At 46.7% G+C, this 23,011-nt stretch overlaps 1 protein-coding gene across 1 annotated transcript in view; it reads right to left on the bottom strand.

The window, feature by feature from the left end:
* NPFFR1 (neuropeptide FF receptor 1) overlaps positions 1-21,807 on the bottom strand; it is a 34,370-nt gene extending 12,563 nt beyond the window's left edge. Inside the window, exons 1-2 of the mRNA XM_049856037.1 lie at positions 21,462-21,807; positions 7,350-7,670 (exon numbers count right to left, since the gene is read on the bottom strand). Of these exons, the coding sequence (XP_049711994.1) occupies positions 7,350-7,670; positions 21,462-21,807 (667 nt within the window). The remainder of the gene's footprint in view (positions 1-7,349; positions 7,671-21,461) is intronic.
* Between the last annotated feature and the right edge of the window lie 1,204 nt (positions 21,808-23,011).

Below are 23,011 nucleotides of genomic sequence, written 5' to 3'. Positions count from 1 at the left end.
TGGTGGGAATGTAAAATGGTACGACCACTTTGGAAAGTGATTTGGCGCTTCCTTGGGAAGCTAGAAATAGAACTACCATAGGATCCAGCAATCCCACTCCTTGGAATATATCCTAGAGAAATAAGAGCCTTTACACAAACAGATATAAGCATACTTATGTTCACTGCAGTACTGTTTATCAAAGCAAAAAGATGGAAGCAACCAAGGTGCCCATCAATGGATGAATGGATAAATAAATTATGGTATATGCACACAATGGAATACTACGCATGGATAAAGAACAGTGATGAATCTGGGAAACATTTCATAACATGGAGGAATCTGGAAGGCATTATGCTGAGTGAAACTGTCAGTTGCAAAAGGACAAATATTGTATGAGACCACTATTATAAAATTCGAGAAATAGTTTAAACAGAGAGGAAAATATTATTTGATGGTTACGAGAGTGGGGAAGGAGGGAGGGAGTGGGGTTTTCACTAATTAGATAGTAGATAAGAACTATTTTAGGTGAAGGGAAAGACAACACACAACACAGGCGAGGTCAGCACAACTGTAAAAGCAAAGAAGTTTCCTGAATAAACTGAAGGCTTCAAAGGCCAGTGTAGCAGGGGTGGGGGTTTCAGGACCATGGCTTCAGGGGCCGTCTAAGTCACTTGGCATAATAAAATCTATTAAGAAAACATTCTGCATCCCACTTTGGAGAGTGGTGCCTGAGGTCTTAAATGCTAGCAAGCAGCCATCTAAGATGCAGGAATTGGTCTGAAGCCACCTGGAACAAAGGAGAATGAAGAGCACCAAAGACACAAGGTAATTATGCGTCCAAGAGACAGAAAGGGCAACATAAACCGGAGACCACATCAGCCTGAGACCAGAAGAACTAGAGGGTGCCCGGCTACAACCCATGACTGCCCTGACAGGGAACACAACAGAGAAACCCTGAGGGAGCAGGAGAACTCCCCCAAATTCTCATAAAAAGACTAGACTTAATTGTCTGACTGAGACTAGAAGAACCCCAGAGATCATGGTCCCCAGACCTTCTGTTAGCCCAAGACAGGAATCATTCCCAAAGCCAACTCTTCAGACAGGGATTGAACTGGACTATGGGATAGAAAATGATACTGGTGAAGAGCGAGCTTCTTGGATCAAGCAGACCCATGAGACCATGTGGGCAGCTCCTGTCTGGAGAGGAGATGAGAGGGCAGAGGGGGTCAGAAGCTGGCCGAATGGACATGAAAATAGGGAGTGGAGGGAAGGAGTGTGCTATCTCATTAGAGGGAGAGCAACTAGGAGTTGTATATAAGTTTTTGTGTGAAAGACTGACTTGGTTTGTAAAGTTTCACTTTAAAACCAAAAAACAAACCAAACCCACTGCTGTTGAGTCAATTCCGACTCATAGCGACCCTACAGGACAGAGTAGAACTGCCCGATAGACTTTCTCCACAATAAAAACAAACAAACAAACAAAAAATGAAGCTGTACAAGCACTAGGAAAAAAACATGGGTAAGTTTTTCTTTAACCTATGTATAGAGAAAGACTTCCTCATTGTTTCAAAATCCGGAGGCAATAAGAAAAGAAGACCAAGGAATCTAACTGTGCAGATTTTAATGCCTAGCAAAGCTTTCTATAAAGAAGGTCAAAGGGCAATTGACAACTGGGGAGAAAACATACGCAACATGTATCACAGACAAGGTGTTATTATTCTTAACATACAAAGAACGCTTAACAAAAATTGAGAGACAAATCTGTGAGGTCGAACTCAACCTCTGAGGGCCCGTTCTACTATTTCTTTCTTCATTTAAAGTCGACATGATACTTTCTTTTTTTTTGTCTTTCTCATTTTCGAATAAATGCATTTGAAGCTAGGAAAAAATTGAGGAAGAAAGGACTAAAAATCTAATAGAAGAACAGAAAAAATACGTAAACAATTCAGAAAACATTTTAAAGTGGCCCTTAAACATTTGAAAGAGTGTTCAAACCTCATTCATAATTAGAAAAATGAAAACAACACTGAGATACCATTTCTCAGTTACCTCATTAATAGAAAGGAAAAGCATAACACACATTCCACTGACAAAACTATGGAGAAACAGGCAGTCTCAGACAATGCTGGCAGGAAGGCAAACTGATAAGCTCCTCTGGAGGGGAATATGATAATATCTAACAGAACCACATATACATTTACCTTGTGGTCTAGCAATCGAATTGTGGTATTACCCCGAATATACACCTCCAACAATATAAAATATGCACAAGGTTATTAATAGCAGCACTGTTATAATAAAAAAAAATTTTTTTTTATAATTACAAAATACTGGAAACAACCTAAATGCCCATATGAATGAGTGGTTGAATTAACTATGGTACCTCCACACAATGGGATACTATGCAGCTGTAAAAAAGAGTGAAGAAGATCTCTGAACTGTTATGCAGTGATTTCCAGGAAATATTGCTAAGTGCAAAGAGTGGCTTAGTATATTACCCTTCATGTCACAAAGAAGAGGATAGAAGAAAACGTATACTTATTTGCTCATATGTACAAAGGAAGTATAAACCAGAATGGTGCCATGGTGCCATAGTGGTTAAGAGCTTGGCTGCTAACCAAAAGGTCAGCAGTTTGAATCCACCAGTCACTCCTTTGGAAACCCTATGGGGCAGTTCTATTCTGAGTTGCCATGAGTTGGAATTGTCTCGATAGCAACGGGCTTAGTTTTTTTTGGTATAAATCAGAAACTAACAAGATTGGTTACCTATGGGTGGGTAAGAAGAGGTGGAAATGATGGAGGCATTGGTTAGCAGAGCTGATAGGGAAGTATGTACAGCTCTGACTTTTAGAACCATGGAAATGTTGCACACACTCCAAAAAATAAATTGTTAAAATCTAACCAGGTTGTGGGGTGAATCCAATGTGGAATACAAATAAACCTAACTGCATTACAAATGAATAATATATAACCACACTGAAGGGGCTAGGGAAGAAAGGAACTAACTAAGTAACTTCGGAAAGCAGTATTTGGACTGTACACTATAAGGCTAAAGACAAAAGAACTATACTCAAATATGGTATCTCAATAAATTTCTCAAAGTACTGTGGGCTAGCAATACTGAAAAGACTTTATGTGTATACTAAGGTTGAATAGATAAGTTATAGGTAAAGAGAAATAAATTACAAATAAGGAAAAGGGGAACCGAGAGAACCGAACCAAACCCAGTGCCGTTGAGTCGATTCTGATTCATAGCGACCCTATAGGGAAGCTACAATAAATCCTGTGGTGTTGGATTGGAATCAGAGGTATCAGTAGGAACTCATGGTTTTTAATATAATTTTTTTAATAGGTGAGTAGATACAGAAATAAAGATGTGTATATTAAATATGTATGTGTTAAACCAAAAAACCAAACCCATTGCCGTTGAGTTGATTCCGACTCATAGTGACCCTAGAAGACAGGGTAGAACAGCCCTATAGGGTTTCCAACCAGCGGTGGGAGAATTCAAACTGCTGACTTTTTGGTTAGCAGCCAAGCTCTGAACCACTGTGCCACCAGGGCTCCATGTATGTGTTAGTATACATATATTTCCTAGCTCTGCCCCTTGAGAGGGCCTACAAACAATGTCACTCCAGTAGCCGTGAATACACCTAGCACCCAGGTCTTGGTTTCTAAATACCATTCTCCAATTAAAGGAACCAAAGCTTCGGAGAGAAATGGTTAATTCCAGGCTGGAACAGGGAAAACACAAGATAAACCTGGAACACTGTGTGGTGCAGAAAATGAGAAAATACAAAAAATCATGACAGCATGTTGAAAGGACACAGGAGTCAACTTGAAAGGGTTCCCAATAGCTAAAACTGGAGCAATTTAAACAACAAAAACAAATACTGATAGCATTGGATTATAACACACAATAGAATTCCAATCAGTAAATGTCGAAGGAATGGTATAAATAGAAAATGGTCGTTGAGAAAACACCACAGGAATAGTTGCTGCAGGCAGGAACCATGAACTGATGCTTAAATCGGTGGGCAAAAGTATGATGAGAAAGGGGACATTTGCGTAGTCTCAAAGTATCTCCCAAGAAGATGCTTATTAATCATAAAGGGAAAAATTATCAGTAGCTTTAAAGTGGAAAAGCCTGGCAGACACCGCCCTAACCAAGTGACCAAAGTTAACATCATCATTAATACATATAGACATCGTGTGCCTTCTCAACATCTCTTCCGTAGTATTCTTGCCAAAAATGCATAATCTCAATCTAATTATGGGAAAACAGCAAGCAAACCTAAATTGCAGGACACCCTACAAAATAACTGATTAGTACTCTTCAAACATGTCAAGGTCACAAAAGACAAAGGAAGATCTGCCACGCTAGAGGGAACTAAAGACACAAAACAGCTAAACACCATCTGGGTCCTAGACTGGATCCTGGACTAGACATTCTCGGGAAAATTGGTGAAATCTAATTAAGGTCTGCAGGTGAGTGCACGGTGCTGCATCGCCCTTAACGTTCTGGGTTCAAGGCTTGTGTTATGGTTATTTAGGATATTAACACTAGAGGGAAGTGGCTGAAGAGTTTACAGGAACACTCTGTACTATTTTTGCAACTTTTCTGTAAGTCTAAAATTATTTCGAAATAAAAAGTAAAATAGAAAACAAAAGCCCACCAGATTCAAAGGGCTCCATACTGTTATGATTCCATTTATATGACATTCTTGCAAATGCAAAACTATAGGGACAGACAACAGGTCAGTGGTGCCAGGGGCTGAGGGCAGACAGAGGGATTGATTAAAAGGGACACAGGGGATTTTTTGCGGGGGGGGGGTGAAATTGTTCTACATCTTGATGGCATTGGTAGTTACATGACTGTGTACGTTTATCAAACCTTGAGGAACTATACACTAAGAAGGGTGGATTTCATTGTATGTTAAATTATACCTTAAAAATATTTAAATGTCAAGCATATACCCACTATGCACATTTTGTAGAAATGTGTACAAACAAAAAGGAATACATTAAATAGAATTGAATGGCTTCCTAATGAGTCTGGGAACAGATCGATGCTATATAGTGCCACAAAATGTAGACATGAATAATTCAACCCTCTGCACCTAAGTTTGAAAAAAGAGAAAAGCTCTTTGAGGTTTTGTTTTATTGCAAAAGATTCTATTAGAAACATAAATACCCATGAAAAAGAGGCTAGTTAAATGAATTATAGTACATCCATACAACGGAATTCTAAGCAGTTGTAAAGGGAATGAGAAAGCACTTTTATTTATTACTATGGAAAACTCCATGATACGTTTTTAAGTTAGAAAAAAAAAAGTGAAGGTGCAGAATGGACTGTTTGGAAAGTCCGCATTTCCTTAATTTGCTTGTACTTGCACAGAATATTTTTGGAAAGTGACTCAAGAAACTTGCATCGTTGGTTGCCTCCCAGGAGAGGAGCTGGGAAGTGAGACAACGGGGGGTGGAAGGAAGCGTTTTCACTTCTGGTAGCTCTTGACTGTTGAACCATGTGAATGGCTCACCTGTTCAAATAATTTTTAAAATTTAGGAGCTTGAAAAGGACTGGAAACTAGAGACTTTGTCATATCCCTGTTGACTGGTGTGTGTGTGTGTGAGTGTGTGCCTGCAAGTGTGTATGTGTGTGTATGCATGTGTTGTGTGTGTGTGCCTATTCGTGTACATATGTGCATTTCTGCATGTGTGTGCACTGGGGAGAAGGATGCACAGTTTATGCTCAGCAGCCCTGAAAGAAGCTGGGATCCAGCAACGAGAAAAGGTTCCACCAGGCAGAGCCAGTATAGGGTACAGCCAAGGGGAAGCTCCGCTTCCCGGGTCCTGGAACCCACGGAAACACAGGCCACAGCTCCCCTGCCCTGGTTCAGGTAAATCCCTCCAAATGGGGCTGTCCACCTGAATAACACAGACAAGCCAGGTTCCCCAGTTTCAAACAAGAGAAAAGCAGCAGCAGACCGGCCGTCTCCTGTTATAGAACCATGGCCTATTTGCTCAAGCAAGACAAATCCTTGATAAAAACATAAACAGTAATTGAACTAGCAAGAAACTAGAGGAAAATACTCAGACTGTTTCCTTCCTAGTTCCGCATGCATGTCATCTTCTGGAGCTCATAATCCTACAGAAAATGTCCGAGTCCTGGATCCTGAGTGGCTGGGAGTTCTGAGCTCAAAGCCTGCAAGCTCAGGCCTCTAGGGGTCTCCAAAGCTCTGGAAACTGTCCCTCCCACCCAGAGGCTCAGGGTCTGAGGAACTCTGATTCTGAAGCATGAAAGTCACAGGGGAGAGAGGAGATGGCAGTGCGGTCATTCTGACATTTTCAGGCTGCTCAGGCAGGTATTTAGAGGTCAGGTCGTCTAGTGCTGCTTAAATCTACTGCTGTTACCAAATCCCTGTTAAGTGGCTGGACACTCTGTGACAGTGAGCTACTGGGTAGGACATTCTTTTACTGAACAGCTCAAACAGTGGATTTCTAAGTCCTCATCCAGAGGAAACCTGCCCCTCTACCATTTTCCACATGCAGAGATGCACACATGTACACGAATAGGTGCGCGCGCACACACACACACACGCATGCACAGATGTATGTACAGAGGCACACACACACACATGCACACACTTGCAAGCACACTCAGACACACACACTTGCAGGCACACTCAGACACACACACCAGTCAACAAGGATACAGCAAGGTCTATAGTTCCCAGTCCTTTTCACGCTTTTAAATTTTAGTTCTAGTTCCGCCCGTGGGAGCTACATGAGGAGGTGAGACCATATGGTACACTGGTTAGGAGCACGGGCGTGAGAATGTGGACCTTGGCACTTATTAGCTGTATAACTGCAGACCAGTCCCTTAGCCAGCCTGAGCATCGGTTTCCTCATCCATAAAATGGGAATAATTATAAAACCTACTTCATTGGATTGTTGCAAGGATTAATTAAAATAATACACGAAGAGTACTTAACACAATGCCTGGCAAAAAGAAAATGATTAATTCGTAGTATCTATTATTTCTGGAGCCCTGGTGGCACAGTGGTTAAGAGCTTGGCTGCTAACCAAAAGGTCGGCAGTTTGAATCCACCAGCCACTCCTTAGAAACTCTATGGGGCATTCCTACTCTGTCCTATAGTGTCTCTATAAGCTGGAATTGACTCAGTGGCAACAGGTTTATTATTCCTAGTCTAATCCCTCTGCCACAAGACTGTCCTGAGAGCTTTAGACAATGCTAACTTGACCAAGAGACAAGCCCAGCAATGATTTCTGTCTTCTGAGCTCCCGTTTCAGGCCTTGTCTGAGGGGACAGGGAGACAGCCCCACCGTCCACCACACATACTCACCCGTGATGAGGTTGTCCACAAGAGTGATGGGCATGCAGAAGATGCCCACCAGCAGGTCGCTGACGGCCAGGTTGAGGATGAACACGTTGGTGACAGTGCGCATGTGCCGATTCTTGAGGACAGTGAAGCAGACCAGGGCGTTGCCCACCATGCAGAGGAGGAAGATGAGCACGTAGGCCACAATGAACATGGCCGCCACTGGCGAGGAGTGCTGGTAGTAGGAGGAGAAGGTGAGGTTTGCAGCCGGGTCAGCCTCAGCACTACTTCCATTCTGGCTTCTAGGCCAGCTGGCGTTGGGGGGCTGGGAGGGCTTCCCTAGGACTGAAGGAGCAATGGGTCAGGATTCCTGGCAAAAGGTGAGATGATTGACTACTCACCACCAATGAGACCCTTCTATTTTCCAAACCCGGACCATGTGTCCAACTGCAACTGGATGCACTGATTTAAAACTTTCAACACTGACCACTCAAGCCCTCATCTCATACCTCCAACCCCATCTTGTATATTCCCCAAAGTGGTTTATTCTCAATTTGCATTTCTGCCCCCATCTAGTCTCCATCCTTCTCAGCCCTGCTGTGTGCCACAGAGGCTGGCCTCAAAGGACTCGCATCATCCAAGTTCCCTTACCTTCTGATGTCTGGCTGGGTTCAGTCAATGGAAGGCACTGAAGGAGACTGAAGGGTGGGAGAAGAGAGAAGTCAGGGTATTTATTTCCTGACTCGCTCCTTGCCTGGCCCTGATTTTGCCAATGGCTGCTTTTCTCTACAGCCACAGCTCCTGCTGGGTGGCCTCTCTTCCATGGTAGCTCTTGACAACACTTCCGTAACACTATTCCCTCTCCTTGACCCAACAGACCTGCAGATGGCAAGGCTTCCTGTGGTTGCTAATCTTTGGGTGTTTTACCAACCCTTGTTGGTTCCTCTTAGCCCTTCCCACACCTCTATAAAGTCCCTCCATTAAACTTTCATCAGTTAAATGCTGAGGGTGCCACCTGTTCTTCTGGGACCCTGACTACTCTACACTCAAAATCTTTGACATCCCTTCTCACCTTCTCCAGAGAACTTTAGCTGGGAAAGGCAAGAAGGCAGTAGAGAAGGGGAAATGAAAGGATAATCTGAACGAGGGCTAAGGAGCAGAGGAACACATGAAATTCACCAGAAGAACAACCAAAGGCAAAGCTATCACCCATCTTTCACCTCCTCCTATCTTGATCAGCTGCTCCATTTGCATCAGATTTTACAAAGCCTTTCCATACTTATCCATCACCCGTTTGTCAGTTTGTCATACTGTGGTGGCTTGCATGTTGCTACAATACCGGGAGCTGTGCCACCAGTATTTCAAATACCAGGGGGATCACCCGTGGTGGTGTAACCTGATCCTACGAATGCCAGTAAATTTCCATTAGTATTTAAACTAGCCCAAGCTAGATTTGGCCTGCCCTGCATGGCCAGAAGGGCCAGCTGTGACCATTAATTGACCTCAACAGAGGACGCGGCAATAGGTGAAACAAATCAGAAGGGAAATCATCACCCTGATCCTATTCCTAAGTGAGAGGTCCGACAAGAACCACATCACCTCCTGTTTCCTGGACGTCATAATTCCTGCAACATCTTCCTTCTAGAATTTTCCCTCCCCAGTACACCTGTGCAGCTGCCATCTTGCTGCCCAAATCACATATAAGCCCTGCCTCCCCATAGCTGCTCCCCCATAGCTGGGAAACCCTGGTGGCATAGTGGTTAAGTGCTACAGCTGCTAACCAAGATGTCGGCAGTTCGAATCTGCCAGGCACTCCTTGGAAACTCTATGGGGCAGTTCTACTCTGTCCTATAGGGTCGCTATGCGCTGCGATCAACTCGACAGCAGTGGGTTTGGTTTTTTTGTTTGTTTGTTTTTTGGTTTTTTCCCCATAGCTGGAGAGCTGGATCTGAGGAACTTCCTCCTGGCTCCTTGCTCTGCACATTGCAATAAAGGTACTTTCTCTTTCTGAAAGATCAGTGTCCAGATTACTGGCAAGTCTGAGCATGGCAGAGAAGGACCCCCTTTCCCCGGTTCAGCAACAGCGGGCAGCTTCCAGGCTAGGACAGACAAAGAAGAAGGCCCTGGTGATCTACTTCTGAAAATTAGACGACGAAAGCCTGTGGATCACCACAGGCTATTGTCTGATGCAGTGCTGGAAGAGAGCCCCCTGGTCTGGAAGACAATCAAAATGCACAGTGGCTGCAACAATGGACTCGAACATACCAATGATCATGAAGATGGCGCAGGACCGGGCAATGTTTCATTCTATTATACATAAGGTCGCCGTGACTCAGGGCTGACTTGATGGCCAACTAACAAGAACAACATCCATACCTATTATATCATTTAACTCTCCCAGCCACCCCATGAAGTTCTGTACCAGCCTCATTTGAATTGGGAGATCTGGGAGCAGAGAGGCCCAGTGACTTGTTCAAGGTGACACAGTGAGTAGGCAGCAGAGCTGGCTCTGCCCTGTGAGTAGGTCTAGGTGTCTCTGAGTCAGCCTCAGGCTTTGGTGTATGTTTCGAAGAGAGTGGCTCAGTGTCCAACCCCAGCTCTTCTGGGAAGTCATTAGATATGGTGACTCACGTTGTTTCATCAACTCTCCTCCTGCTGTCCTCAGGGACCGAATGTGGCCCTCTCCAGGGGATGAAGAGTCTTTGGGGAGTCTTCTTCTGTTGCATGCAGAGCTCAGCCACTGGCCTGGAGACCCACCAGAGGCTGGGACCTGGAGGCTACACAGAGCCTGGGGAGATCTGGCCCTGCGAGGGCTGCAGGGTCAGCAGGTGCAGCAGCCAGGCTCGCTGGTGGGAGCTGAGGACCTTCTAGTGGATGTGGAGAAGCGGGAGCCCCACACCTGATAAGAGGAGGAGATAACACTCCCTTGCTTAGGCCGGCTAGGGGCTTTTAATTGCACTTCAATCTTTTTTATTGTTTTATTGTGGTAAAAATACATAGCACAAAACATTTACCAATTCAATATTTTTTACAAGTGCATTTCAGTCACGTTGATCACATTCATGTTGTGCAACCATCACCACTCTCCATTTCCAACATTTTTATTTTAATATAGAGAACGTCAAACATATACAAAAGAGAATATCATAAAGATATCATAAAGGGGATTCATCATTTAAAAAAAAATATTGGTGTGTTAGAGCCAGGATTCAAACAAGATTTATGTTTCTATTATCTTCACTGCATAACGAAACATCCCAAAATTTAGTGGCTTGGCACTATAGCTTGGAAATCTGGGTGGTCCTTCTGCAGGTCTCTTTTAGGGTCATCCACGTGGCTATGGTCATTTGATGGCTCAGCTGGGACTGAAAGACCCAACATGACCTCACTTACATGTCTGGTGGGTAGTACTGGCTATTGGCCGGGTGTCTTGGTTCTCCTCCATGTGGCCTCTCCTCCTCCAGGAGGCTAGACTGGGCTTCTGTACAGCATGGTGGTCTCAGGGTTCCGAGAGAGCAAAAGAATCTACAAGGCCTCTTAAGACCTAGGCTCTGGAACTTGCACATCACTTCTGCCACATTCTATTAGCCAAAGAGAGTCATATTGTCAACCCTGATTTAAGGAGGTGGAGAAATAGATCCCACCTCTTGATAGAAGGAGCAGCAACATTACATTGCAAGAGGGATGTGGACGCTGGGAAGCGTGATTCATTAGGGGCCACTATTATAACAATCTACCACCATGCCCACCTTGATTAGTTGATGTGGTTCTTAAGTCTCTTTTCGTTTGCAAGCTCTCCCTCCATCTCTCCACCCCTCCGCAGTTGATTTGTCATATACTACTGTTACTACCACCTTCCGTTGAGTCGACTCCAACTCATGGCAACCGCAGGCGTGTCGGAGTAGAGCTGTGCCCCATACGGTTTTCAGTGACCTTTCTTCCAAGGCACATTAGCTGTTTGCAGCGACTCCACCTGCCATATGGACTGGGTCACTTGCCTACAGAGTTCTCCACAAACTGGATTTTGCTAATTGCTTCTCTGTGGTGTCATATAACATGTCCTGTGATCTGTCCCCTGTATTTCCTGTAATTGGTGGTTAGACACAGAGGTTTGTTTAGATTCAGTTTTGATTTGAGGATAAGGGTGCTTCATACGTGTTCTTCCTGCCCTTGACCCAGCAGGCACATAATGTCTTAGGGTCTCTTTTTGTGATGCTAAGCTTCATCAGTAGCCTCAGCTTGATCCCTCCATTCTAAAGTTCCTCATCAGCTTTTGACCTAATGTTTTCAGCAGTCACTGATGGTCATTGATGGGCCCCTCACTGCATTTCAAATACAATCCCAGCTCTATCTTGGCCTCCCAGTCAACGGTCCCATCCCTGTGGACATCTCTCTGACCTCATCCGGAGCTACTCTCCTCTTTACTCATTAGGCCTGACCAGCTGGTCACCCAGGGCCTTTGCTCTTCCTCTTCCCTCTGTCTGGAATGTACTTCCCCCGCTCCTTTAGATCTCAGCTGAAATGTCATCTCCTCAGAGAAGTCCAACCTAATCATTCTCTTTAATAACAGTACCCTGCTATTTTCCCTTACAGCATCCTGTCTATTTTCTTCAATCTGCCAATATCTTGTTTTCATGCTATTGTCTTTTTCCCACCCTTCAAAGGCAGCTCCCAGAGAGTGGGGATTGTTCCTGACTGGTTTGCCATCGTATCCCCAGCATCTTTTCAATGCCTGCACACAGCAAATGGTTCAATTCCATTTGTTGTTGAATTAATAAGTATTTGTGAAATTTTCACAGATGTATTCACAGGGGCACCTGGCAGTTAATGAAATCTATGGCTGGTGGAACGGAGCCCAGGTGGAGCAGAGGCAAGGTGGGCCCTGACACCAGTGACAGGGTCCTGCATAAGCAGGCATTTTTCGAGATAAGGCCTTCTCCAGGCTCCTCTAGAAAGATCCCCATGGAGGGCACTGCTTACTAGGGTGTGTGTTGGGAGATTCCCCAGGCAGTTTACTCTTGCTGAACTCAAGATCAACTCTAAATCAGTCTCTAGGACAGGGAAGATCTTTGGGTGTGGATGGGTTAGACCTCAGCCTGCCTGATTTCCCCTACTGTCCTTTCACTTGGCCATCAGAGAAACCGTTATGAGCTCAAATTCTAAAGTTCGCCCCTGGGAAGGGTCTTGGAGTGACATTGCCCATCTCTAGACCCTCGGCAGAGCGTGGGTATCTTGGTTATCTAGTGCTCCTATAACAGAAATACCACACGTGGATGGCTTTAACAAAGAGAAGTTTATTCTCTCACAGTCTAGTAGGCTAGTAGTCCAAATTCAGGGCACCAGCTCCAGGGGAAGCCTTTCTCTGTCTGTCTGTTCTGGAGAAAGGTCCTTGTCATCAGTCTTCCCTTGATTTGGGAGCATCTCAGAGCCAAATGACACGCTCTGCTCCCGGCGCTGCTTTCTTGGTGGTATGAGGTCTTCGTGTCTCTCTGCTTGCTTCTCTCTTTTCTATCTCAGAAGAGATTGGCTTAGGACACTATCTAATCTTGCAGATTTTATCAGTGTTTCTGCCACTAATCCACCTTATCATATCCTAGTGATAGGATTTACAACACATAGGGAATCACATCAGGTGATAAAATGGTAGACGGTCATGCAGTGCTGGGAATCATGACCTAGCCAAGCTGACAGATATTTTTTGGAGACACAATTCAACCCACAGCAATGGGCATCAGTCTCTATACCTAGCCCAGCTTCCAGCACTGCAGACTGATCCTTTCGGCGGGGGGGGGGGGGGGGGCTCCTTCCTTTTCCTGGCACCTCCCCTGGGCCAGGGGTGGGGTGGAGTGGAAGCATGCAGGTCTCCTGCTCCACCTGGGCTCCATTCCAGCAGCCAGAGAGACCTCATTAACACCTGGACTTGTCCTTCCTGGGATCTGCCCTTGTGAATATATCCTGTGAAAATTTCATCTGTTGAGCCCAATTAAGCCATTCCCTTACTGGGGGAGCTCCCAGGTCTCAGAAGGGAATCATGATTGCCTCCAGGGCAATTTTAGAGATCAAGCCCTGGGCCATAGGAAGTCCAGAGCTGGAGAGAAGACATGGTGGTTCTCAAAGTGTGGTCCATGACCGGCAGCATCTGCAATACCTTGGAACTTGCTAGAAAAGCAAATTCTCGGGGCCTCACCCCTCATCTAGGGAAAGAGAAACCCTGGAGGTGGGGCACAGTAATCTATTTTGTTTTTGTTTTGCATTTATTTCTCTCTCTTTTTTTATTGCAGTGAAAATATACGCAACAAAACATACGCCAGCAATTTCTCTACGCATAATTCGGTGACAGTGATTACATTCCAAGTGTGCAACTATTCCATCTTTTTCCAAATTATTCCACCACCGTTAACATAAATTCAATGCCACCTAAGCAAAAACTCCCCCTTTTCCTTTCCCTCCCACCTCTGGTAATCACTAATAATCTTTGGTTTCTATATATTTGCCCATCTCATATAAATGAGGTCATACGGACAGGTAACCTTTACAGTGGACACACAGACATTTCCTGGCCATGACTTCTCTGGAAACCAGATTGCTCCTTGGTGAAATGTAGGTCAGTTAACACGAAGAAAGAACGCAGTGAGGATTCATGAGATCATCGATGTGTGGAAAGAACTGAGCATGGTGAAATGACGAGTTAGCTTAGCAGAAGCAGATAGTATTATATGACACAATGGGTGCGAGTATAGTGTATTTTTGTGATACTCTTAGTGTTGGCCTCCCTACAGGTCTGAAGGATGTGAGGGAGAGAAACCACCACCCAAATGAATGACCTTCGCACGGAGTCTGGTTGCTTCTCAACTTCGCTGATAATCTCATCGCTATCGCCACCTGCTGGTTCACGCTGGTAACACATAGCAGCTCAGCCTCAGGCTGAGACCTTGGCTTCAGACTATTCAACGCCCACTTCCTGGGAGCTTCTTTGGTGAACACAGACCTGGATCAAGGGGCACTGGGGATTCACTGAAGAATAAAACGAGGGGCTGCAAAGAGCAGAAAGCAGTACGAATGGCCAATAAAGACAGGAAGCAGAAAGTTCCACTTCACTTCTGATCAGAGAAATGCAATCTGAAAAGAACATCAAGGTAACCAGTTTGTCAACCGGATGGGCAAGGATGAAAAGGACTGTGTGGCTGTGCACTTCGGGGTGACAGGGGTGGGAAGCGCCAATCAATTCAGCCTTGTCATTTGGTCTCACCCATCAGAGCCCTAAAGAGGAAGAGGCAGCTCCAGATCCAGCAATTCACTTCAAGGGATTTGTCCCAAGGAAAAAAACACGTGACACAATCTAGTGCTGTGGGAAAAATACTGCCCCGGGGTTGTCATGGTTACAAAATACTATATACATGCATCATAAATCCAGATTCTGTTTAAAAATGTGCGTGTGTGAGGGAAGTGTAGTAAGAAGGAAAAAGAAAATGCTAAGTGTTTGTCCACAGTGGGTGGTGTTTCCTCCAGCGATCTCTACTTTCTAACGGGAAGGGAAGCTCTGATAGATGTGGCTGAAATAAGGACTCCTTCAGTGGTTCTCAACCCTGGCTCACAGCAAATCGCCTTTTAGCAATACCGGCCCCCTTGCCCCCCAGACCAACTGATCAGTATCCCTCCAGGTAGGAACCAGACAGACACTTTGTTTCTGTTTTTTAAATTGTGGTAAAATAGGTATAGCAAAAAGCTTGTCATTGTAGCCACTTTTAAGTGTACAATTTCAGTGACATTGATTACATTCATCATGTAATGCTACCATCCCCATAGCCCTCCAGTTGATTCCGACTCATAGCGACCCTACAGGACGGAGCAGAGCTGTGTCAGGTTTCCAAGGCTGTAATCGTCACAGGAACAGATTACCACATCTTTCATCTGCAGAGCGGCTGAGAACCGCCGACCTTTGGGTTAGCAGCCGAGCACTTCAATCCCTGTGCCGTCAGGGTCCCTTCCCATGCTACCATTTCCAGAAGCTTTACCTTATCACCTCAAGCAGAAACTCAGTACCCCTTCTGCAAGAACTCCCGCTCTTTCCTCCCTCAAGCCCTTGGTAACCGCTAATAAACTTCTGTCTTTATGCGTTTGCCTACTCCAGATATTTCATATCGGTGGGATCATACCATATTTTGTCCTTTTGTGTCTGACTTATTTGATTCAATGGAATGTTTTCAAGATGCATTCGTATCGGAGGATACATCAGAATTTGATTTCGTTTTATGGACGAACGATATTCCAGTGTCTGCATGCGCCACAGTTTGTTTATCCGTTCGTCTGTTGGTGAACAACAGGGCACTGTTTTCTGGTTTGTTTGTTTTTAAAGGCTACTCTTGTGATTTCAATGTGTAACCGAAATTGAGAACTAATGAATCTCACAGTCCCTGCCCTCAGGGATCACGCGCTCAGGCTTACTAGTCTTTAACATTTTGGGGGTCACCAATCTCTTTAAGAATCTGATGCGTTTTAATTCCTTGCACAGATGCTTTCCTGGGGCTTTGTCCTGATACACCGAGAAATGGTCCCTGTCCAAACGGGATTTATGGTCTTTGGAAGCGTTGGATCCTCCCCTCAAAAGTACATTCAGCGTTTTACATACAATTTCAGAGGAGTGGTGGGCATTCAAGGTTTTGGCCCAACCTGCACCCACTGCTCCTTCTCTTTTCCCCTTGGGGAACCAGCCTTCCTTCTTGAGGGCAGCTTTCAAGGGACTGTCAGTCAGGGCTGTGAACCCTCCCCTGGCCAAAGGATGGCCTATCGGATCTTCTCTTCAGATGTGACACAGGGCCCTTTTAATGCAGAATTTCCTTCCGTTGGGTGAGCTACCCATATCCTTCCAATAATCTTCCACACTTACTTAAGTTAACCAGAGTCAGTTTCTGTTGCTTGTAACCCCATGTGTCTTGGCTAACACAAAGGGATTCTCCACTCCCTCCCAGACTAATCCTTGGACCTCCTAGGGGTCTACAGAGTACAGGTACAGAGCCAGGGGGACAGTGGAAGGGGCAGAGATGTAGGACTGCAGATCCCCAAGACTCCTGCTTCCCAGGAGGGATATTATTAGGTAATATTAGGCTATTACCCCTTTCAATGCTGCCTGTGTTCCTGGGTAGTCCAAACTATTAATGTGCTCAGCTGCTAACCAAAAGGTCAGCAGTTCAAATCCACCAGCCGCTCCTTGGAAACCCTGTGGGGCAGTTCTACTCTGTCCTATAGGTTTACCATGAGTCGGAATCGACTCAACAGCAGTGGGAGTGGTTTTTTTTTTTGCTTCCCTGAGGAATCTCTGAGTGGTGAAATGGTTAAATGCATTCAGCTGTTGGTGGTTTGAGTCCACCCAGAGGCACCTCAGAAGAAAGGCCTGGCAATCTATTTCTGAAGAATCAACCACTGAAAATCCTGTGGAGAACAATTCTACTTTGACACACATGGGGTCCTCATGACTTGGAATCAACTTGACCTCTCAGAGGCTCCAGCTGCAAAGCTGACACCATGAATACTTCATGTGTCATCTAAAACCTTTCTTATAAAAGTAGCAGACTGTGGCCAGAGGCAGAGTCAGGGCTACCCTGGGATCAACTGAGAGGTAATGGAGACACCTAACCCCTCTGAGATCCATGCCTCTCCCACCCAATACTTCCTAACAAGGCACCGCCGCCTGGAGTCTCAAGATCCCTGTCCCGAGGTACTTGTGCTCTCTCTCCCCCATCCCTAGCAGAGTCTTCTTTTAGAAAATGTTCTGATAAACTCGTTCACATGGATAAGCAAACGATTCATAACAGCTTAAAGCGCTGTGGCTCTTTGGGCATTTGCTCTTCAACAGGAGTCAAACCTTAAAGTCAGGAAAAGCAAATCGTTGCTGGTGACTTTTCAGGTGTCAGTGAGAAGGTAGCAGAAGGGTTTGAAGAAGGAGAGACTGAACTTAATTCATTATATTCATATAAAAATACACCTCGGGCTGGATAGGGAGCTCCAGGGAATGAAGTGCTTCATGAAGAGCAGAAACACGGTGTCTCTGGCAATATTTCCACAGGCTGGTACTCTGAGGGGCACGGAAAAGGGGAACCCACCCAGGCCCCCAACGTGCTGCTGTGGCCTGCGCTGGGGGGAGACCAGCTGGCTGCTTCCTTGGCCCCCTCCTCTCTCCAGTCACCTTCCCCTACACGTCAGCCTGCAGCCCCAGCCAGTGTGGGTGTATGTCCTCTCAGCCTAGGGGCCTCCCTCAGCCACAGAGCTCCCAGGCTGGAGGCTGGGTGGGCAGCGGGGAGGCTACTGGGTCTGGGCTAGGACTGGGATGCCGAGTGGATCTGACTCGCTGTCCTTTTGCTGGTTTACCCCACAGCATAGCACCACGGCTAAGGCCCAGCGGAGGAGGCCTGATGGGGTTACCGCGGGGCTGGCCCCAGCAACTCAGTGGGAGTCATGGCCAACTGCAGCGTGTCTGGAGATGTTGGGAGAAGGCTCCTGGGCCCTGAGAGACCCTTCAGACCATGTCTTTGGTCTAGCTTACCCAAAATTCTCCCCTTCTGCCCCCAGTCAGTCATCAGCCCTGTCAGCCTCCTTGCTTAAGCTGAAGAATGGGAACTGATGAGGAGACAGGTCCTAGGCCAGTTCTGAGTGACCAAAAGTTCTTCCTGATGTTGAGTTGAATTACCTTACTGTGACCTGTCCCCACCTGTTTCTGTTCTGCTCCGTGGAGCCACACAGAAGGAGAGTGTCCCTGTCCCCAGGATCACCCCCCGTTACCATGTTCTCCCCACCCTGAACATCCCCGGGAGGGGCTCCAGGCCCATCACACCAGCAGCCCACTTTGACCCCCTGGTAATTTTCCCCAATACAAGTCAGGTCTCCCCCATTTTAAATGTATATAATTGCTTTTCGGAGCCTAAATTGAAGACTTCACATTTAGTCCCTTGAAATTTCGTTTTCATGGTTTCAATCCAGCGTACGTTTAGAATCTGTTACTTTGACTCTGTCACCTCATGGCTGTTATGGCTGTTATCCACAGATTTGATACCCCTGATAAGCATGCCTTTTATTTTCCACCTAAATGATTAATTAAAGCCATGTCAAGTTGGGGACTTCCAGGTTGCTATCCAGCTGCTGACGCAACCCCTGTAGCCATTCACGAGGTTCCATGAGAGGTCTTTCCAGCGTCCTGCTGAAAGCTTGTAATTTGTCTTTCTACTTCTTGGAAATCCAGTCTGAAAGAGGGAATGGGTTTAGCCCGGTATATTCTTTGTGGACTCATGTAGCCTCCTAATGAACACTACATTACTTTCTTTCTTTTTGAAAATGGGTTTATTGTTTTTAATAAAAATACGTGCTTATTATGAAACAGTTCTGAGCACTGCAAGAGAGTAAAAATCACTGAGCTTTGCCACTGTGACAAATGCATTTGTGATGTTTCCTGCCACGTCCCCTCAGCCCAAAGATTTCAGCGGGGTGGATGGCTCTTTGCAGGTCCAGAGTCCCACGTGAAGTCTACACCCATCACTCTCTCTGCTTTGCTTTGTCTGAAGCCAGGATCAGGAACAACCCAAAACTCCAGGAGTTAGGTAACCCTCAACCAACAGGGAGAGCTAATAGGTGTCAGTTCCCCATCACACATGGGGACACTTCTTAGGTGGATTCTGCACTTTGCTCAGAGGGTCTCCAGAGGGAGAGAACCCCCAGCTGCCCACAGAGGTAGACAGCTCATATTCTACCCGTTCCTAGTGGGTTTGAACCACCGACCTTTTGGTTAACAGCCAAGCACTTAACCACTGTGCCACCAGGGCTCCTTCGCTCATATTAGAATGCAGCCATTTCTTGGGTTTTCCCCCATCTCACTCTCCCCACTTGCTCACTCTGCTTCTAGTATCACCTCCCAAATAAACTTCCTGTACTCAAGTCCTTGTCTTAGGGTGTGCTTTCAGGAGAACCCAAACAAAGAGCATGCATTTTATATATATATATATATCTCCAGTAATAAGTCTGTGTAATTTTGCATAAAGGGGAGTATAAGACACAAGGACTCTAAAATTTGCTTTTTTATTGCTCAAGAATAGGCAGTGGATATATTTCCCCACGCCAATAAATAAAATCCTAAACACAGTTTTTAACGTCTGCACAGTACGCCATCATAGGTGTATCTCATCATTTACTTAATTTATGGGCATCTAGATTTTTAGATAACGAAGCACTCTACTGCTAATCGAAAGGTCTGATGCTATGTTTCCAAAATGTCACAGCCTTGAATACCCTATGGAGCGCAGTTCTAGTCTGCAACGTGTGGGGTCACCATGAGTCAGATTTGACTCAACGGCAACTGGTCTGGCTTTAATTTTTAGATGGTTTCCAATTTTGCACTGGGATGAATACACTCACGCACACATTTTTGCAAATGTGCAGGACAGCTTCCTTTGAAAAAATTCTGAGATGTCTGATTGCTTTATTGTCTCCAAATTGCTCACTATGTGTTTAATAATTTATTCTAGAATTTTAATAGAAGACAATATTAAATTTAGTCGTTTAGAAGTTTTTTGGGTTTTTTTTAATCTATCTTTCTTCCCTTTTTGAAAATCAAGATATTTGCCCATCTTGAGTTTTCTGGCACTTCCCTCATTCTCTGTAATTCCCTCCAAGGCAATGATGACATCTGCAAATATCTCTAGGTCCCTGGGATATCCTGTCTGTGCTGCTAGGGGTGAGCTCATTCATTGCACGTGGCTTGATGCCTTCTTCCTATCACTCACCTACTGGGGTTTCAAGTTCCTCCGTAGGCTCTTTATTTTACCATTTGAAATAAAATTGCCAGTGCCCCGCTCTGCCTGCCCTCCCTTGTTCATTAGGGTTATACCACGTGCCCCAAATCCCGAGCAGATTCCTTCTTGTCATCCTTACTTAGACCTGAAAAGCTCCTTGCTCTGTCTCTGCCAGCCTTCCCCAGCTTCTGTTCATTTGAGCTTCGGAGATTTGCTAACTGTGTTCTTCCAGACCCAGCTGATCTTCTGCAGTCATCTTGGGTTATGGATTTCTCCTTTGTATTTTGTGTGTGCGGTTTTTAAACTCTGGCTCATTGGACAGCTACAAATGGAGCCTTACAAGATTTTCCATAAAACTCCCTGTTTCTTCTTACCAGCAGTGTTTGCAATTACTTTGAATTTCAGGGTTTTATTACCTCCTGCAGCAGCTGTCTCTTACTGGCATGAATTTGTACCATGCATCTTATTTTACCATCACAGTCATGGTGTGAGGTAAGCTGGGTGTAAGTTTCTCCATTCAACAGACGTGTAACCAGTGGCACAGAGAGGTTTAGGCACTACCCCAAAGATACCCAGCAAACCAGTGCACCAGCCCTTAGACCTCCAGTTTTCTAGCCTAAATATGATTCTCCTTGCCCACCATGGCAGAAAGAGGACCCCACCTGGCAAAGCTGGAAGCAAGCAGCCTTTGCCTGAGACCACAATCCCTTAAAATCCTGGAGGACAGGTCTGTAGCTCCCTCGTCTTGCCCCCAGGGAGAGAAATTCTCTCTGCAAGGAAGCCACTGCATTGGAATTATATCTCCCCTAACACCCCAACCCCCTCAAGCATGCAACCCCAAAAAAACCAAACCTATTTCCCACTAGTCTTTTCTGACTCATAGTAGCCCTATAGGACAGAACAGGACTGCCCCATAAGACCAGCTGGTGGATTCGAATTGCCCACCTATTGCTTAGAAGCCAAACGCTTAACCACTGTATCACCAGGGCTCCCAAGCAGGCAAGTAGGTGACAATTCCTTTAAAGTTAATAGCTGTCTTCACCTGGTCTCAGGCAGGAGTACACACGTGTACACACACACACGCACGCTCTCCCTCTCTCCAGGAACATAGAACCCCACGTCCTTCTTACTCGCTCTTTTTCCCAGTGTTTCTCTGTCTCTGCCTCTCTGTCTGTCTCTTTTACGCACACACATAGACACACACACGCAGACACAGAAACACAGACACACACACAGTGTCTGGATCCGAACAGTCATAAGTGATCAGACACCCTCGCCATTTTCCCCTCCCTGGCAGGCTGCTCCTCAGTCAGGACCCCTAGCCGCCCCCGCCCCAGCCCCCGGCCCCCGGGTCACTCACCCTCCATGCTGCCCACTCCGGTCCGCTCGGGGACAGTCTCCAGTGGAGTGGCGCAGCGGAGGAGGGCGCTCTGCCGCGTCGACTGCCTAGCCCGCGCCGCTGCCTCTGCGCTCGGCGGGTGGGTCCGGGTGGGACAGGGGCCCGCGGGGGGCGTGCGCCCGCAGCTCCGGACCTCTCGCCGGCTCTCGCTCCCCTCGGGGCCCGAGGCAGCCGGCCCGGACGGCCGGGACCGAGGCTCCGACGCTGCGCAGCCGCCCGCCCGGCTCTGCAGCCCCCGGCCCGGCGCCTCCCCGGCCGGAGGGAGGGAGCCAGCGAGGGGGCCCGCCGGCGCGGTCGCCGTCGCCATGGCACCCGGCACACCTGTGCCTGCTGCAGCCCTCCCGCCGCCGCGTCCCGCCGAGCGAGGGCGCCCTGAGCCCCGGCCTCGATGGGACTCCCTCCGCAGGGACCGGGAGCCCCTCCGAAAAAGCGGGTATACCCCTGTGGCCCACTGCCGCCCAGGCAACGGCGTCCGACAACTCTGCGGCCCTCTCCCTGTGCCCCCGCGTCCCAGCCCTGGCCCCACTTCTCGTCCTGGCCCCACCCCAGCCTGCCCCCCACCTCCCCACCCTGGTGCCCAGGACCCTGGGGCCCTCCTAAGAAGGGGGTGCGAGGCAGCCGTGAATACCTAGGCGGGCTGCAGCTCCCAGCCACCGGGCAGGGGACCACAACGGAGGGAGGTGAGGGAGCCCCAGCGTCTCTGAGCTCTCTGGAGAAAAACGGATAATGTAAAGTGTCTGGTGGTGACCACTGGCTTAGGAATTAACCAACTCAGGCAAGTTACTTACCTGCACCCCAGTCTCAATGATTGCGTTTGTAAAATGGTTTTGAGGGGAATAAGTGAGATGATGTCAGTACTCTCGCCCAGCACATAGTAAATGCTCTACAAATGATCAGTTAAGCTGTGCTGGGCGCCTCCCCACGTGTCCAGCGCCTATCTGGCACCCAATAGACACGCCATAGACTTCTGTCCCAGGAATGATGATTCGGGTTCCAAGCAGATGAAAGAGAATGAACGGCCCATTCATTCCTTTACTTCGGTCAGGGGTTTATTCCTGGGACTCTGGGGAAATGGATTGCATCAAGCTTCTTTCTGGTCTCCCTTCTCCCTCTAGCTCCTCCCCTGCCCCCAACAGCTGGCAGTCTCAGAGCTGGAAGGTCTTAGAGGTCGTTGAGTCCAGCCCTGACTGGGGGGCAGGTGTGCCACCCTAATGCCCAGCAGCAGGGCATTTTGACCTCAAATCACTTCCTCTCTCCCCAGGACAGCCCTTCAGAGAGTGGGAGGGAAGGAGGGCGCCCCCTCAAGTCTGCCTTTCTGCAGGTGAAATAGCCTGAGTTTCTTTGGGCTTTTTTTTTCTCATGTGACTTGCCTCAGTTTCTTTATCTGTAAAATGGGGATAACAGTAGTACCCATCTCCTAGAGTTATGAAGATTAAAGGAGTTACTGTTTGTAAAGTGCTTTGGCCAGTGCTTGGCACTGGTAAGTGGTCAATAAATGTTAGTTATTCACA

Source organism: Elephas maximus, chromosome 16, assembly GCF_024166365.1.
Source record: "Elephas maximus indicus isolate mEleMax1 chromosome 16, mEleMax1 primary haplotype, whole genome shotgun sequence".
Classification (NCBI taxonomy): Eukaryota; Metazoa; Chordata; class Mammalia; order Proboscidea; family Elephantidae; genus Elephas; species Elephas maximus.
The sequence above is the reverse complement of the archived record's forward strand: the minus strand, read 5'-3'. Positions and strand labels throughout refer to the sequence as shown.